The sequence below is a fragment of the Bombus affinis genome, chromosome 3, assembly GCF_024516045.1.
Source record: "Bombus affinis isolate iyBomAffi1 chromosome 3, iyBomAffi1.2, whole genome shotgun sequence".
Taxonomy (NCBI): Eukaryota; Metazoa; Arthropoda; class Insecta; order Hymenoptera; family Apidae; genus Bombus; species Bombus affinis.
In genome coordinates, this window is record NC_066346.1 from 4,114,005 (window position 1) to 4,133,481 (window position 19,477).

Sequence of the window (19,477 nt, forward strand, 5' to 3'; positions counted from 1 at the left end):
GACCGTTCAGTTTCGAACAATCTGCCAGCTTCCCGCCCGGAAATTTGTCCCAGTCGAACCATTACTGTAGGCACAATTAAAGCCAATAATTCACCAAACCAGGGGGTAGTCCAGTTTCGAGATCAACGAATGAAAGGGCGAAGTGTCCACGTTCCAGATTTTCGAGTGTGTCGATTTTTCCCCTCTCCCGAATCGGACGAGCGGCAGCTCCGCACACACGCGCCAGTTTAACAATAATGGTCACTGACCATTGGCCATCCCTGAATATTCCAAGCCCGGGCGATGATTCAATCTGACAATGGACCGTTCGTTCGGACAATGCTCTGGTCAAATGCACTATCGGCGGCAAACGGTGAATGGGGGTGGTTGCAAAATAGGGGAGGCGAATGGACCCTTACGTTGCTCTCTCCCGCTGCCCCGTTGAAAGCGTGGGTGGCTGAACGGAACGCGGCCTTTCATTTTTCTCTCGCATTTTCTTTCGAGAATGCCCGGTGCTTCTCTCTCTCTCTCTCTCTCTCTCTCTCTCTGAAAATTTGCTCGATTCTGAGTCTGATCGATCTTGAACATAGAGAGGCTACGAATGATATATGTCGCGTGACCGGATGGGAATTCGGAGCAAGAGATGCGGGCCATTTTCCAGCTTCGATGCTTTTTTCAGATTCGGTTACCTCTTTGTAATTGAGCTGAATTGAGAGTAAAATCGTATCGACTGGTATGACTTCTATTTGCTTCAGAAATATATAGTAATGATTTGAACAATTGAATTAATTTTTGTTCGTTCCCTATTCGTTCGCCATTATTTATATGTTCATCTTCTTTTCTTGAACATTTTTTAACGTATTAATGGTTCGTCGTATAAAACACGTTGATGAAAAACTCTAAGAATTTCTGCTCTTCATTATCCCGAAACAAGTAAAACATTGCGTACGATAACAGTATAGGGGAAATTGGTAATGAGGTGCTTGATTGTTTGATTAGAACCCCACTGAAGCGCTTGCTGACGTTGGCCGACTTCGTAGGTCGGTGATAATTGAGCCAATAATTAACCGAGTTAGATAATTTGCAGATCGATCCGAGTGTAAAAATAATTGTGCCCCAGCGTCAGCCGCTTGTACTTTTTCTAGATAACTAGTATTTATATCGGCGAACCGTGGGAAGGCCAATTCCATCGCAATTGCTCAATCAACATTTACAATAACGATCAACAATGGCGAACAGCCGGGATGAACATAAATTAAGTCAAGACGTTGCTAATGGAACGACCATTCTACCATACTTTCGCTAAGTTAAACTTTCAAATAAAATATCATTTAAGGGTCGATTTACTTCCAAAATCTTTCCTGACATTGGGCTCGCGAAGATTTACAGGCAAATAACAATTTGTAGATGTAGATTTTCGCAAGACACGGAAAGCCCATTTGGAATCTTCGTGTGCCTGAAAAAGAAAAAAAAAATTTACAACGCCCTTACGCTTGATCCTCTATGTCAGGGACGCAAATTTGTTTTTTTTTTCGTTTTTTTTATTTGCTTCTTTTACCGACGAGGTTGTTCTCTAGTTTTACGACTTAATGACTCCTCCGAGCGACGAGGCATTCCGAAATTCCAATGAACTGCGCCGTAGTTGTTCCCTTTTTCCTTTTCTTTTCTTTTTTTTCTCCGTTATTCTTCTCTTTGTTACCAAACACCCTTCATTTTGACGAAAGGGCTGAGAGAATAACCAGCAATGGAATTTACTCTCTGGACTACGCTCATAGTCGTTCTTGCCTAACTTCATTCGATCGTCTACGATTCGTGGAAATCATAGTACTGTTTGCCGTCTTCGTTCCATCACCAAAATACTAAAGAAAATCCTAAGCATACACAGTGAAGTTGTTTTCATGTGAACTCCATGTATTCGAGTGAAATTTTAGTTAGTGTCCGGCAACATATTACTTATATGAATTATTCATAATATAAAGTTCTGCAATTACTGAGGTTATCTGTTCCTCGACAACTTCATACAAACGGAGTTCCACCATAAAGTAATAACGTTATCCTTAATAATTATCCCTAATTAACATCTTCGAACAACTAAGCTCCTATTGCTGTCATATACAGTCGTTAGAACCTTTCTCAAATTAAAAGGGTAGGACAATTGTACGAGCGTCGAAAACCGGGGCGATAGGAAGAGGGAAGAACGTTTCTATAATTCAGCACTGTAGCTGGCGAGACGTGGATCGTTCGGGATCGAGGATCAGGGGCGGATAATGTATGTACCCTCTGTCGAACACGGCGAGAGAGAAGAGTGCTCTAGAGAGTGGCACGTACCGGATCTCTGTCTCCTCGCCTCTCTCTCTTCTTCACACTGGTATTGCGGAGGGTTTGCGGGGGTGCACCTCCACGGGCCAGCTGAGAAGAGGGGCAGCGCTGACCAACGCGAACAGACAGCTCTTGGCTCACCAGTAGACAAGTTGCCCCCGGCAAGCCAACTTGGGGTACCCCTGGTTTTTTCAAATATATCAACTACTCACGGAAAACTCAAGTTTTACACAACTTAGTCGATTATTCCACAACCTAGTCTCGATTTCGATAGTGAATTGGTGAAAGCTTCTTTCTCTGTGGAGTTGGGATCGAACATCAAAGGTCAGAAGTTTTGTTCGCATATTTAATTATTGAAGGTTCTTTTGTGTGAAATAAATTACGAAGTACGACGTGTTATTGAAGAAGAAGTTCGCTACTGATGAGACGAGAAATACGTAGTTCACGGGAAGATTAGTATTACACAGGGATTATCTCAAAAGATTTCTAATGGTTGTGGGAATCTATCAATTTGGAAGCAAGAGGAAGATGCACGCAGACACAAAACCGACCTTTCCAATACGTAAGCATTTTAAACATTCTCCTTCCTCATGGAAGAGAGAAGATTGTTTCTTACACATGGTGTTACAAATGGTGTTACAAATTACAATGGTACAAATATTTCTGTAATAATTCGACTAGGGTTCGATTTTGTTGCAATAGAGCTACTTGGCTCCGCTTCGTTGGGGTTCTTAGAGACCCATATCGTATTCCATTAATGTGAGTGATAATACCAGCATCTAGTTTGGAGAAATTTTATGGAAAACTATCAAGTCCCGCATGGAGCAACGTGTTCTTTAAAATTAGTCTCTGCTCGATGCTTTTTGTGTTATGGTGTATTTTTATCGTTGTTTATTTCTCTGCCCTTATCATGTTAATATTACATGTGTTTACTTCATCGTTTATCAATTGCATTATCGAATACAGTTTCGTATGTGTATATATGTGAAAAGAAATACAAAGGACGCGTGTTGGAGTTCCTTCTGTTGGGGTATGAAATGCAAAACCAACCCCCTTTCTGTGATTAGACCAGCGTGCAGCGATTGGGGTTGCTTTTAGGTCGAGAAGGGATGCTCCCGCCATTTTAAAGTCCCCACCCCCTTCGTTTATAGTAGCTTCTGCTAGCCCCATACGCTTCAGATTATCGGCGGACGCACTCGAATTCCATTCTGTCGTCCCTTCGACTCCGTATCCTTTTACCTACAGTATCACCTCTTCTACTCGATTCTATTCGTAGATTGTTTCTTTTTCGATTATTCATCATCGAATCTGCACATAATTCAAGAACGAAGTTTGTAATTTATATAGATTGGTTCGATACTTAATTTCCTAGGGTAATAGAAACTGTGCAGTGGGCGTATGCTAATCGAACCGTGGATTCATAAATTTTCATGAAATATCGGCGAGCACTTGCGGCGATTCCCCGCTAAGCTCATAATGATGTTTTAATAGGATTATAGCGCGATAAGTCGAACGTCAGTCACGCTTTGCATTATCGGCGGATTTCTCGCGCGCCTTCATCGATTTCGTGCAAGCAGAATGCACGCAAATACGATCGTTCCACTGTCCCACTAATGCAAAATAAAAAATTGCAAAACGCTATCTTTCTCACTCTCTATATTCACGAACTAAAAGGCGTATACATTTCACTCGAGTTTCATTATGAAATTATCGCACAATATCGAAGAAGTTTTCTTCAAATTTTTTTTCTTGAACCTTTTCCGAAATCTCTCTAAGGAAATAAACTCTTGTCTAACTACTTATATCTATTTTACGGATAACACTCTTTGGTAGAGACCAAGATCGATATAAATGAACAAACGATTAACGATTAGTAGTATGTCACATGTAGCGCGGAAATGGAGACGAATACGTACAACGTTTGTGACATGTTTCCTAAACACTAACGGCGACTCGAGAGAGAAGGCCATTAGCTACTTAGTGGAATTATTTCGAAGAAAAGTTAAGGGCGAGTGCCGATAGATCCCACGGAAAATCTAATTAAATCGAGCCCGCAGAAAAACTGGTTTCATCGAGAGGTAGCTCGAACGAAACTCGGCTCGTAATCTTGGGAGGGCACCTTATCAGATCGTTATCAACCGATCTGACCGCGTTCCTGCTTCTGGGTTGGTCACGATCCCGGGGTCCAATGGCCCTCATACCTTCCCACTCCTCTATCCCTCTCGTGGATGCGGGTCTTACTTACGTACAGTACCTTAATTAAGCGTTATGACTCGAATTCCTTGTTAAGCGAACACGTAGCCTCCCCTTGTAGCGCACTCGACCAGATCCTCCTCGAGTTTCGTACAAATTTGTGGCCGTGTTACTCGAACGGTTCGCCTGCCCCGTGAACCAACCGCGTTCGATGCTTTTCATTATAAGCTAAACCTTTAATTATGTACATATATGTTGTTTCAGTTAGGAAAATTAGTATCTTTTCTCACGATTAACGTTTCGGTTATTTCTAAACGCGAAGAGATAATGGCTAAATCGTAATCGAGTTGGAGGAAGAAAAATCGAAAGAAAGTCGAGGATTAATAGAGACAAATAGAATTTGAGGGCACTTTGGTCTTTCCTTAGCACAGCCAGAAAATAATATTTCTCGTTGAGCCGTCAGTAGCAAAATGGCGCTCGAATTAATTAATTACACGTTCACCAGGACTGGTAGGTAACTCGATTTCGCGCAATTGAGTTGTTGGTTCGGAGGCGGGCATCCGGCGGCCCCCTCGACTTACGTACGTTTCCTCTCGGCTGTTTCCCGCTTCCAAGTCGTCGGCATTATCGATATTTGCACGCTACGATAATTATCGAGGCTTGAGATCTCTCCTCACGCCTCGATGGCGCGCCGTTTTAATTCGCCCCTCTTGTGTTCTACGGCTATATCCGTAACCGTCGGGGCTCTACGGTGGCGTTTTTTGAAAAATTGCGGATATTCATCATTAAGACAGTTCATTTGCCAATAATTCAGTCCTGAACGAATGCGGACAGTATAAAGTTGTTAAACTACGATAACGCTTTTCAACGTCTCCAACAAAACGAATTCGCGAATTATTTATGACTGTTTAAGACGTGAAATTTAATTGCAACGATGTCTTGATAATGCAAGCTTAACCTTCATCCCTGTCTTAATATAATAAATATTCGGTTGGATGTAAAAAAGAACATCATTTCGTATACGCGAATCTCGAAACGTCACATCGGTATGCGATAATTACGATCATCGATGAAAATAGCTGGGGGCTTCTATACAAAATGAAAAAAACATTCATACTGAAAGCTATGCTCTTTTATCTTGTTGCTCCTTATTTGTTGGACTTTCTATTCTCCCTCCCCCCCCTCCACTCTCCTCCGTGTGTATATATACAGCTGGCTCGACAGTGCCAGAAGCACTCCTGTTGGATATAATATATCGTCCGGATTAGCGGAGCCCTCTTATTGTTTTCCACTCTTGCGAGGATCTGCTTCAGCCGCCCCTAGTTTCGAAGCGTATTCTCGCGTTTCTTTCCCCTCCCTCTACCCTGAAATGGTGCGCTCGCGTCCTTAGTTATAACTTAATTACAAGAAAAGCTGCTCGTACCGGCAGACCGGCTGCCTCGATGCGATATATATTAGATTTCCCGTCGTTAGAAACTTTTTCCGCCGAGAAATTATATCCTGAAAAGGGGGTGAAGATGTAGACGATTGGAGAACGAGGTTGGCTCTGGACCAGACATTCGAACATCTATTAAATCAACCGTTCAACTTCTTTTACTGTCGCAGAATATCCGAAACAGATATGAAACGCGTAGAACTTTAATTTTATTCTTCAGGGTCGCTTAAATTTTACTGTATTACAAATTACACGACAGAATAGACGGTAGAATAGTCTGAATGACCAGCCGATGCGTAATCCCGTCGATTAAATTTCTATTTCAAAATCTCAGACGTCGGACACGAGGCGATAATTCCAAGTTGCCTGGACGAGAAACGTAACGTCATAGTTGTATCGAGTTGAGGATCGGGGGCCGATATTTAAGATGTACATACGCCGCACTCACGGCAAACCTCTCTAATTACCGCGTAATTATGAGCATCAACGCGGACGGCCGTTCTTCTTGGTAGCTTGTAACGCGACCAAGAACCACGATAGGGTCGTGTCGTAATCGTCAGGACTAGGGAGAGGTAGCCATGTCGCTGTCGCGGCTATTGTGCCAATTAAGGCGAATTTCTGTCGTTATTATTTTTCAATGGATTACACACGCGTCTCCCTGCATTTGCATTCGATGAATATTTCATTCGCCATGGGGCAGGATGTTTCGCGACACGGAAAACGACGGTTAATTAATCGAACGTGCAGGATAGATTCGACGTGTATACGAAAGTACTCGCTTAACAGAGTGCATTTACTAGATGGGAGATAAAGGCTGCGTGTTTTGGAAGCATCGATACGTCGCGGCATAAAAGAGTCAATTCTGAAATTGGGTTCAAGGTGCAACGTTGTTAACGAGCGAACAGCTGCAACTTTGCGGTGCCGACTCTACATCGAGGCAAATTCCCAAAAGGGCACCGTACGTACAATTTAGTTTAGAAATTGAGACGAGAAATCCTTTGTTTCGGCAACAGTCCTGCATGTAAACACTCTACCATCATCTTTTCCTCTAATCAAAAGCTCATTAGTCAGCATACAGCATGCGTTCACGAGATCTGATCGCGACGAATCCGCCACCCGGGTGTCGTCTAGAGTCACGGTTATTTCTTTTTCTGCTCGCACGTAGCTTCGGTCTCGATTGCTCCCGGCCGAGGCGTTTCCCTGACGAATAAGTCGACTCCATTACCTCGCCGCGTGAAGCACTTACGTTCGCCCCCTGTCTCTCCTCGTCGCGCCGGATGCTTCCTCCCGCGGTGGCCACGGAGTCGCCTGGAAAACCATCCCCTCGGGCGTAAGGTCCGCGTACGCGTCCCTACGAGGCCGTTAATGGCCCCTCGTTCTCTCTTCTGGTCTACGTGCAACGAAATGTCGTCGCGCTACGACCCGACGGACGTGTCTGCACAGTTTCACGGTAATTCCAACGAAAATACTGTAATAAGAAAAGATGTGCGAAAGTGTTGGTTGTCCAGGGCCTCGATTCAACGATCGTTCTTTCCGTGATACGCGACGGGTTATGATTTGAGTTTAATAGGATGAGCGATCATACTTTGTATAAATTGGTTACCTTGAGAGAAAGTAACGGGAGTTGGATTTGGATATCTGTACGAGGACCATGACTAGTTTAAGTCATATTAGTAACCGGTTATTATTTATGATTATAGAAATATTTAGTAACTTCAAATACTTTATCCTGTCATGTGGTAACAGGTTTCATAAATTATTATAATAATGACGCCACAGTAGCGTCACCGGTCGTCAAGACTTTTTATTTCGGATTCCTTTGAATTCTATCCTACACACAAATCGAACAAACGATATCCAATGTCTAGTACTACGCTGTTTGGTATTGTTCGATAGCTAGTGGCAGCATAAAATTTAATCAACAAAGTGGTTTCTTGCCAACAAGAGAGTCGATAAATATAAATCTCTCTGCATGCGCCGATACGTATAAGATCCAAATACTACACGTTATATACGTAAGTAACTACATTATTGCGTCCCGTAGGCCGGTCAAGCCTACCCACGGATCGCGTCGAATTAACTCGTCGTAAATTACGGCGCCATTTTCGAATTGCCACGGGCGAACGAGGCGGGAACCGGTGGATCTTGAGGAAGGGGTGCAAGATCAGGCGCGCGTGTCACAGAATGGAAAGCAATAAAAGAGGGGCCAAAGCTCTTTTATGCATCGAATGTGCGCCACGCGACCCCAACCCTTCTCCGATCATCCTCATCAATTTCAAATAATTTCTCTGTGTCGCGACCATCTTTTTCTTCTCCCCTCTAACAGCGTGTCTATCGATGTTGTGTTTTTTTCTTTTTTTTACCCTCCTCCGATGCATCTCGTTCGTTTGTCACGCCGTTAGAGTAGGGGCAAAAGAAACTAGCGACAGTTCACCCCCATCGAATCACGCGCGATCGTCTCGTAAGCAATTATTCCATGATCCGTCAGTTTCGTCGCAGGATTAGGCGTTTCGAGGACGATTATCGACCGATGATGGATCGACCGATGCCTGAAAGCCGCCTACAGGGCATCGGGATCATTTAATTGGATGGAACGCAGTTGGGACGGTTTCCGCACCCGTATAACGCTCGTTGCGCTTCGCGGAAACGGAGGGACAAGCGAGAGCGTTGCCAGAGTAGAAATCCAGATGAAACATCGTGGCTTCCTGGAAACCCTCGCTGGAGGAAACGATCTGGCTGGCCTTTATACCTCGAAATGGTTCTGGCCACGCGGTGAACGCGTCCATGGATACTTGTTTCTTGTGCCTTGTTACCTGGTTCAATCAAGGAGATAATATGCAGGATTTTACCTCTGCACTCTGTGGGATCATCTGCTTATTTAGCAACGGGTTGCGTTGAATATTATACAAGTCGTTTTCTTGATTATAATGTTTCCTCTTGCAAATACTACGTCAACAACCATTTGTCACTCGCTTCTACATGTATCGCAGAATTCACGAATCTTCAAGAACTCTATCATTGCGCTTAGCGAAGATTTCGAAACGCACCAGAACGGGTCCTCCCGAAACCACATTCTCCAGAATTTCTTTTTAAAACGTCAACTTAATCGGGATTAATTAACACAAATTTCTTCAGTCCTAAGAAAACTAGCCAAAGACAAAACCGACGACAATTAGGCGCCGACGATTATTTTTATTCTCGCAAGGTCGGAGTCGAGACGGTTTTCAAAGTCACCGGAGGCCACGTTAGCGGCGGGCGTCATGGAACCGGGGGTTGCAACCCTTTCGCGGGTGGAGCAAGTCTCATAATAAGAGAGAATGCCCGCAACCACCCTGTATGCTCGCAGGGGTCCGTTGGACAAGGCGGTTGCCATGGAGACGGAAGATCAAGTGGGCAGAGGGGCGGCGTGGCGGGTTGAGAGGGGCGGAGGGACACGGGGGTGGGTTGATTTCTTCATAACGGCCGCCATTATCGCGCCCTCCAACAGTGCTTTCCCTCCTTCTCCTCCTCCTCCTCATTATGTCCTGGGGCGGAAGGGAATATTCTTGTTTTAAAAATAATCGCCGCCAGCCGGCTCGCGAATGGCGCCGTTTGTAATTGGAAAAAGTCTCGGCTCACGTACAAGAACGCTGTTTCCAACGCGCATTTCTTCCCCTATCTGTCTCTCTTTCGTTCCTTTCCCTCTTTTACTCTACGCTTTTCTCTTTCCTTCTACCCTTTCTTTCGTCTCGTCTGGCTACTTCTCCTTCTTTTTCTCGAACTTTCCGGTTGCCGCGGATTAGGATTTTTCTCGCGGTAAAGGGGACGCTCGTTCACCCGGTTATCTTGACGAACGGGGGATTCTGCAGCAAATGGAACCAGGACCTTCCTAAATTTTTATTTCCATGCATTATCTTAATACCGCACCGTTGGAACTCTCAAAGTTCGGAAATCGTCAATGGGATTAACGAAGAATAGCGTCCCAATGTTTGCTCGTTAGATCAATTTTATCGAGGAGGAAGCTCGCCGAACAATCGGCTGTCGCTTGGTCACCAAAAAGAGACACGATCAAATCTGTTCGACTAGCTTTGAACGATCCAGCAGCGATTTCTCATCGCTATTCAAGCCCGTTACGGCGGCACGATTCTCCCTGCTGTATTCACGCTGAGAACGTGGTTTCCATATCCAACGTCTCGGTGCATACGTATTACAAGATGGTTCTTAAAAATTGATGAGAGGGCCGACACCACGCAAACTAGACGTATCCAGATCCCGCATCTGGTATTCATGGTGCTCCTTCGATGAGAGAACGACGAGCGGAAGGAGGATATTTGGCGTGACCCAGGCGTGAGAAGAAAAAAAAACAACATATAACGTGAAGAAGCCGGGAAAACGCGTGTTCGCTGTGAATTCAGTGCGATTAGAATATATCGCGACGGGAATGGTCGAGTGCAATATCGTTCCCCGGAAACCGCAGCCTTGAAAGCCACCGTCCGCACGGTGGCGTAAGTGTGGGGGAGGGGGGGGGGTGTGTGGTTAAACTACCGCAAAGCAACGAAATGTCAGCATTAATATTTCAACCGTCTCTTGTGCGCCGGCCAACGGTCGACTCTATGCTTATTACACTTATTGTATCGTGGCGTGGTTTAAATATTAAAATCTCGTTTTCCTTGGACGGAGAAACGCGGACACGCCGGAAGACCGCGTGGATTCAAGTCGATAGAGTCATCGAAACACGCCGGTCTTCATCGAGAGACTCTTATTGAAGGATACTTGATTGGTTTTGTCCGAAAACATTTTAGATGGAAATTAAGATAGTTGTTGTAATGATCAATATCTCAAGCTTCCTTTCGCACTCCTTCTATATTCTATATTCTATATTCATTTAAATATTTTATATAATGTTTATATTCAAGTTGAAACACTATCTAAAGTAATAATATTGCATCGTATTATAACGAGGTATTTCTAATTTTATTAAAACACTTTGATAAATCCTTACTTGATACGATATATAAATTAATTAAATTAATTCTCATGGTATTCCATTTTAAAGGTCTACCTCAATAAAAATATCAAATCTGTACTTACAAGCTACTTTCATAAGATTTAATATAATTAATGATTACTGACGATAAGACGCAGCAGCATCCGTAACTTGAGGATAAAATTACAACAATATTATTAACATCCATCGTACATTGCTTCGAGACGCCAAAGTAATAGTTACATATTTAATATCATTTTCTTCGATTAATATATCCAAAGCGAACAAAGCCTTCGATTATTATCTTACCCATCAATCGAACATGAATACAGTCATCGAAATGTGCTGTTCAACCCCAATCAACCCCATCGGGGATCAATCCACCGCGTATATCCTACAATCGATTCTGCCGTTACATTATTTCGCGGCGGCCGTTGACTGGACACAATCGAGCCGTAGTAATCGCGTTGTTTCGATAGTGCTTCTGGCCGCGAGCGTTCTTCGACAGCCGGTGGAAGTCCGTCGAGTTCACCTGTCCGCGGCTAGCTGTCGGCTAGCTGTACAGGTGTCTCGTCCACGTAACTCGAGTGAATGGGAATATGTACGTGCACGAGAGGTGGCACTCCGCGAGAGCCTCGCGCACGGCTGACCTTTATGAATACTAAGGGAGAAGGGGTTGCAGCCGCAGACACGCGATTCCAAGCCTGTCATAAGGCGATCCTGTCGAATTAATAAATGACCGGCTTGACTGTTATCCGTTTGTGGTGAATACGGATATCTCGATGAGCAAATGTCGAGCTGGGTGAATGCTCGAAATTTTCGATAAAAAATTCATGACTACGAGGGATGGAAGATTGTGATTTTAGTATAAATAAAGGAATGAACAAGAAAATTGTATTATTCACAAACCTCTCTTACTAAATGTTGACTTTATTATTTTGTTAAATATTTAAAAAGAATTTTTTTAATGATACCGATTTGCGTAAAATAGTTTATGTCAACAGACCGAAATATTGCGGTATTCGCCGGTTACAAGTTAATTTTCAAGACTAAATAATTTTTCTTCTCATACTATTTTAGAGAGTATAGTATATAGTTCTTGTAAATGATCAGTCGTGTGTTTACGCAGTCGTAAACGACCTAGAAAAAGATGGTGGTAAGATGAACGTGTTTAGAACCCAATTCGACGATCGGACCTGTAAATACTGTATAGGTGCATGTGCAAAGGTAACAGCTTTATAACGCCCGGGAGACTTCCCACGAATGCCCTCGAATTTATCGAAGTTCGTTCCCTTTTAAACGTTTCAAAGGTTTCTGACGTTGATTAATCGTATCGAGAAATATTTTAATCCAACACGGGATCGTTCGATTTGCATGGTCACTGTAACTAAAAGTATCGATCGTCACGTTGATATTTATGGATCACAGCGATCGCTGATCAATTTGATTAACCTTTTCCTTTCGAATTGGCAAGGGACATCGCCCGGGGGCGTTCGTCGCGCTCTTTGTGACTAACGCGCCGTTGGAAAAAGTCGATGGACACGCGAACGAGGTCGTCGTTCATATTTAATGTAAGCGTGTGCCAGTTTCCAGTGGCAGTCCTTCGTTTAATAATGAAAATGCGCGCATCAAGGACCTCGCATTGTTCGTTTTCCAGACTTGCGCGCCGATGATCGTTAGACCGAGGCGCTCGCATTCCCGTTTCCTTTTTCAATCCGGTCACTCGCAATTGTTTCAGTTCTTTGTAACTTATTCTAGCGATTACACTCGCCGTGATTATGTCCCCTTTCGTACTAATCTACGTTTTACCTGCTTCAGAAAATCCCAGAGAAACACGTTTATTCTATCGAAACTCTATTAAACTTCAGGGGGTACGTATTATTATATCTACCAATAAAAATCAACAGGGTAATCTTCGGTCTGTCTTCCGTAACTGTTAAAGTTTATCTCGAAATAAAGAGAGAAAATGCACGGATGAATGTATAATAGAAATATATTTAAGTACAAGTACAAATATAAGAAAAATATAAGAATATATAACATAACAAGAATATATAACATATATAATATTATAAATATAAGAATATATTACAAATATAAGCGTTACTTTACAATAGAAGCCGAAGCCATGGGCCTATGGGTATATAATTACGAAGACTGACCCGTTTATACCCCAGTGCACTATATTTGCAAAGTTTGCTCCTATAAAAAGCTATGAGGCTGAGAGGCCCTCCAAATTGATTTTGAGGTAAACGGTACTTAATGACTTCGAGAATTAAGAAAAACAAACATTACAGAACAGGTAAAGTTTTCCTAAAAGCGAGAATTACTTCACATCCTCCCTAAAACTCTACATGTTTGCAAACAATTACCTTTTAATCTCTTTCTTATTTCTCATACCTAACTTTTGTCGTAAATTATTTTTCGTAGTAATACTAAATATTAATATTAAGCTAACAATTTCCATCGATACTTGTTCAGGCTTAAACATTACTTTGCGACGTAATGTTTAATTCCAATATTACATTTCTCACGCTCGGTACGTACACGCGATACCCTTGTCCGTCATCTAGATAGCCTAATAAGTATCCTTTTCTCGCATTTTTTATCAAGTTTCCTTCTCTTCTCTAGCATGTTTTCCATGTATGTGTACAAAGCATTAAGTACTGAAACTTCTAAACTTTTCTAAACCTGGCAGTTTCCCATACCACAGTTCATAGCGTTTTATTGCCCTGTCTCATCGGCTCCGTCACGTTAATGACATGCATTGCGGTGTTTATGGCTTCGGCCCATAAAACCAACGGTAGATTTGTTTCGAATAAAGCATCGACCAGCTTGCCTCTACTATCGTTCTATTTTCCCTCTCTGCTACACCATTTTGTTCAGGAGTGTATGGGACGTTGATTGTATGTTTAAACCCCGTAATTCTTAGAAAACTTTCAACTTTTTTATTTTTAAATTCTTTCCCGCCATTGCTATGAATTTCTTTGATTTTACGATTGAATTGATTTTCAACTTCTAGGCAAAAGGCTTTTAGTTTTTCAGTTACTTCTGACTTGTGTCGTAAGAAGTAAAAGTCTTTGCGAATTTTGAAAAATCATCATTAAACGTAAGAAAATAAAGTTTCTCGCCTTCCATAAGTGCACGTATATCCGTGTAAATTATTTCGCGGGATTTAATTGCGCGCTTAACTTTCTCGTGAAAACTCGACCCATGATGTTTCTCATACGCGCAACCTTCGCAGAAAAAGTTACTGTCATCTACAACTTTTATATTCCAATTCTTTAAAAATTTGCTAACGTGTCTGATGTTTTGGTGACTAAGCCGCTCGTGCCATAACTGCAATGAGTCCGCGTTTGACTCCGTTTTATTACCAAGATTGCAAAGTATAACGGTATAATAACTCGCACATCGATCTAGTACAACTTTCCGATGTCGGGACCTCTAGCGATTACTTTCCGGCTCTGTAAAAATATGCATTTTTCACTTTCTTTAAAATACTGAAATATTCTTCCTCTTCGCGACAAATTTAACGGAAAATAAATTTCTTTTCATACCTGCTACGTATAAAATATCGTGCATTGTACCTACTTACCATTTGACATTTATGACGGTTTCTACCTGGATATTTCCTTTGCCGTACGTATCGATAAAAGTACCATTACCGACCTGTATCTTTACCGTTTTGCCGAATTTTTCGAAGATGCTGAATCATCCTTGTTGTTTCGTTATGTCTTCCGATGCTCCTGAGTCGATTAGCTAAATATTGTCGCACACCATTCGTGTCGTTGAAGTGCTTCCTAGCAGACCAACTTTGCTGCGATCTTAATTTTGATTTTTGGACTGCCAGTTGTCTCTGCTGTTGCCCCTTTGATTGTTTCTAAAGCAATTCTTACTGGTGTAGCCTTTCCTTTTGCATGTAAGGTATCTAAAGTAATCTTTCTTTAGATTGCCAACCTTTTTACATTTAAATCAACTTGATCCTTGTTTCTCGTATTCGCTTCTGCTTATCTGCTTTTACTGTTCGCTATTGTCGTTATTGTCTTTCGTTACTAGTGCCACTGACGCTTGCTGATCGTCATCGTTTTTCCATCTGAACTCGTCCATTATCAGCCGGATAGTGGCTTTGTCTAACGTCTTCTTCTCACCACCCACCGAATCCTGCGCACTGTGAAAATGGTCAAACTTCTTTGGCAACGTTGTTAAAATACGTGTAATCAGCATTTTCTCGCCAATTTCACTCCCAAGAGCTTGCATCTTCTCTGACAGCTGCTCCAACTTTGACAAGTTATGTGCGGCACTTTCAGATTCTTCCCACTTAAAATCGGATAACTGCTTTTGGGCCATACTTAGATTTTCATCCACCTTCATATCGCGCACGGCATTCAGCTTTTTCCACATTTCACGTGCTGTTGTGCAACTTAAAAGTAAATCTTAAAAATAAATCTACCGGTTTCCTTTCTACTGCGGCGACAGTCAATTTTCTCGCAGTCTCATCTGCCTTTAAAAACCTTTTACGGGCTTGAATGACGCAAATTTCCTTCACACACGTTGATCGTGTCGTCATCTTCCTCCAAAAGTATACACATAACAAAGCGACACTGTTCTTGCACAAGTTTTCTTTGCCACACAGCTTTTCAATCTTCGCACTTGCTGATTCCATATTTGTTTTATTTTTTTGCACACAACACTCTTATTTACTTCACTTTGCACAATGCTTTACCACTTTACTCACTTCGCGTTTCTACTATACAATTCGCGGATGAATAAATATATTTCTATAATAGAAATATATTTAAGTAAGTATACGTACAGTGTATGCTAGTCCAGATCCGCACGCTGGCAGCGTTACTTTACAATTGAGCTCCGAAGCTATGGTCCTATGGGTATTTGTATTATTAGGAAAATTAGCCTGTCTATACCCCGCTACCATCCTTGCAAGACTTGTGCATAGAAAAGGCTATAAGTCCCTTCAAATTGATTTATGGCTAAGCAATATTCAATAGCTTCGAGAACTAAAAAAACTAAATACTAGAAAAGATGTAGAGTTTTTCTAAAAGTGAGAATCACCTCAATAGTAACCTGTGTTATTAGCTACATGGTTTCATTATACAATGTTTACATCACAATGACTACAACAAGTATTAACACACCATTGTATTCGTAACAGTATTTATACTTTACGTTAATTGTAGTTAATTACGTTAATTAATTGTCAAATGTAAAAGCATATTAATTTTCGTATCATTCGTTAGTACTTTCATGCGACTACAAAAATTTAACCTGACAAAAGAATGCTTTACATTGGAAAATAAGGGCATGAGCCGAAATTTTTTCTAACATATATCGATTGCCGAACGTTCTATCGAAATTCTGAATGTCTTAAACTTCAAAGAGCGTAAGCTGTTATATTCACGAATCGTCGCAGAATTCGATAATGTTTAATATCAAGATACTTCGATATCCCGAGGAAATTCGAGAAACACAAAAATCAGCAGGATACTCTTCACCCTATTGCTTCGATATGTCATCGTTAGAGCCTGCGTTATTTTCGAAGCCGTGGGTCGCGTAGATCCGACCGTATTTGCGCTGGGTTATCCGGCGGGCGTCACCGTATTGAAATGTCGCGTGTGTTGAGGAACGAAACGGTAGCGGAGGAAAGGTGGGATTATCTGAATACAGTCGTTTTCGGGGGTGAGTTGCGAGTCTCTGGAGGGTAGTAGGTGGCCGGCCAAGGCCTCTTCGGAACGATCCTTGCCTCCCTCGTGATCTATAGCGGTCATCTACGTTGCGAATTACCTCCATCTTCTTTCCACTGATCCTCTATATACGACTTAGAATAGATTATTTGAATATCGATCGATGATTCGTCCTATTTCTAAGAACAGCTAGAGGGGACAGTCGTCTGACCATGTGTTGCCATGATTGGTCGTGTTTTAGCATAATTCGGCTGATTGATAACGGCTCCTTTCCCGATACTATGTCTGAGATTGTATTTACGCGCTCCCCGATTTAATCAGCCCCGATGTGGGGGTACTGAGCGGATCTACTTCGAAATTATAGGGGCTAGACAAGATGAACTTGTGCGTCGAGAAGATTCGAAGAAATTCTGGCGAGATCCAGCAGCTGATTAGCGAACTGACGTTCTCGCAGTCTCGTGAACCAGATGACGTTTGGCAAGGCGTTCAGCTAAGTTCTGAATAAAAATTGGGTAATTGAATTTCTCAAACAAACTATGAATAATAATGAAACCTTGTTTCGATAAGTAAAGCTATTAGGATTCAAACAACTTGATGTCGGCAAATTCGCGCTAATGAAATGATTTCAAGTTATCATCTAATCTGTATGAAGCTTTCGGATAAACGATATTCGTCGAATAAATACCAAGGTCAAGTTAAATTTAAAAATCGAGACGCTCCTCGCAATTAGCAACAGCGATAAAAATTTCAAACGAGTAAGTAACGTCCAGTCCCAGGCTGGGACTTTTGACTCACAAGAGATCGGGAGGACGCATCGTTTATTAATTGCCGCGTGGATCTTTATGGGCAGATATCGCCGGTCGGGACAGGGCATGAGCTAACGCTCCCTACTCGCGGAAATTCTTTTTGGAATCGCATCTATCATTTTTACGAGAAAAAGGCGAAGTTTCCCCGGCGGCTTTATAACGCGACGTCACTAACGAGGCCCCGTTGCACTTTTTGTTGCAGCCAGCGACGCGCTCGGCCGAATCGATAAGGAGCCAGCCTCGCCGGAATCCATACAAGGTGAGTTTGCACAGAGTTTCATCGTCCGTCTGTCGTCCGCCTTAACCTCTTCTTCCTCTCTCCTTCTCTCTTCCTCTCTGTTCCTCTGTCCAGCGTTCTCTCTTCCGTACGAACCACCTTCGTCCTCTCCCCCTCTCCCCGTCGTCCAATCGCGATACGATTAACGTACCGAAGGGTTTAACCTTCGCCGATGGCAGGAACATAAATTTCACAAACGAATAATACGACACGGCGGAGTCTGAGCGAAAGGCTCAAGTATCGGCATTATAAATCCGCGTCGTTATTTCTTAGCCAGCTTTTTGCCCGGCACGACCGATCGGGCCGGGGCAACATCGTTTAATTGCAACGATCAGGCTTTTACATTGTGCGCCCCTTGCGGGCCGATGCGCCCGTGTACTCACAGAAAATCCGCCTCTGGAAAGGAAACCGGGGACACCGCTGATTGAGAAATTTTCAGAGACGACAAAGAAATGGAACGAGCCGCCGCCAGCGTCGCCGCGGACACGGACATTTTATTAATCGACCGACCGTGGAACGGGATCGGGCCCAATCGCGAAACCAGTCGTTCGAAAAGGATTCATCATCGTCCCGTGTCTCGTATCTTCTTCGTCGTTCCGCTTCGTGTCATATGGCCGGCTGTGTATCATACGATATACATATTTTACATTTTGTCTGTTAGCAAATTCTGAAGTAGGGTTTGTTAAATACGTGTGATTCCAGTTCGACTTATCGATCGTAATATTCTCAAATGAAGAAAATACCGTAACTAAAGAGAAGAGTGTTATCGCATCCAAAATTTTGAATCGCAAGTTAAAGCAAATCGAATTCGATATAACCCAATTTGAATTTTACCAAAAATTGGCAGAAAATTATCCATCTATCGTATTATCTAAATTTGTAGGACCTTATCGCATCTTGAAAGCTCCTTTCGTAAAATTCAAAATCGGTTGTCTTTCACGGAAGAATCACGCAACGTCCAAAAATTTCATCGTCAGTCCCATTTATAGAAACAGAACATTGTCGACGCTGCATCCTAAGGCTAATCCTTTTCCACGTAAAATATGTCGTAAAACCAATTACACTCTCTCGCTCACCGCCTACCAGAGGCAGCACAGTGGTTTTGTCATTTGCCTGGAAGAATTCTTTCGTGGCCTTTTAACTTGGAGCATTATCCGACAACCTTGGCTCGTTCTTCGGTCCAAGTATTCTTGGTCCGGATCGTAAAAAGGGTAGAATTCTCCCTAAAACGAACGAAGACGTCGTCGAAACCCTAAAGCTTGGCGAGATTTTTTCGGTAAATATTCGACAACCGATTGAAAGAACGTTTTTGAAAGGTTTTATCGTCTCGTCGAAAGACGATGGATGTTTGAGGCGGCAGCGTTTCTTCTCACGCGACAGCGGAAAGGGAATCGAGGATTCCAGCGGATAATTTAGGCTCGCGTGAGAGGCATCCCCCTGTTTCTGCGTGTGCATTTCTGCTGATCGTCAGTGTTCGTCTGGAAAACGCAGCTCGTCGGGGCTGTCACGTGTCGCGAAGTATAACACGTCGAGGATCGCGCCTTCAGAGAACGTAGCCGGTAATAACAGAGCCGGATCTTTAACGAGCCGGATCAGCGGCACGTTTCGCGCCCCTTTCGATGTACATTACGATCGGTCTGTCTTTGGGATGTCAAAGAAGCTCAGACATCGACGATGACGGTATCTTATTCGAACCGAGACGAATCTTGTCCTGAAACAAACATACCCGTCAAAATGACTCGAGAAGCTTTCAAAGTCTTTCAATTATCTTGAAACTGTTAAAAATATACAAATGTTATACAT

General features: G+C 42.7%; 1 protein-coding gene across 3 annotated transcripts in view; it reads left to right on the top strand.

Annotated features, from left to right (window-relative positions):
* The window catches only part of LOC126914021 (POU domain, class 2, transcription factor 2-like), a 123,237-nt gene that overhangs the window by 78,388 nt on the left and 25,372 nt on the right, over window positions 1-19,477 (top strand). For all 3 annotated transcript variants that reach the window (XM_050717430.1, XM_050717432.1, XM_050717431.1), the window contains one exon: window positions 17,600-17,656. In XM_050717430.1, coding sequence (XP_050573387.1) covers window positions 17,600-17,656 — 57 coding nt within the window. The remainder of the gene's footprint in view (window positions 1-17,599; window positions 17,657-19,477) is intronic.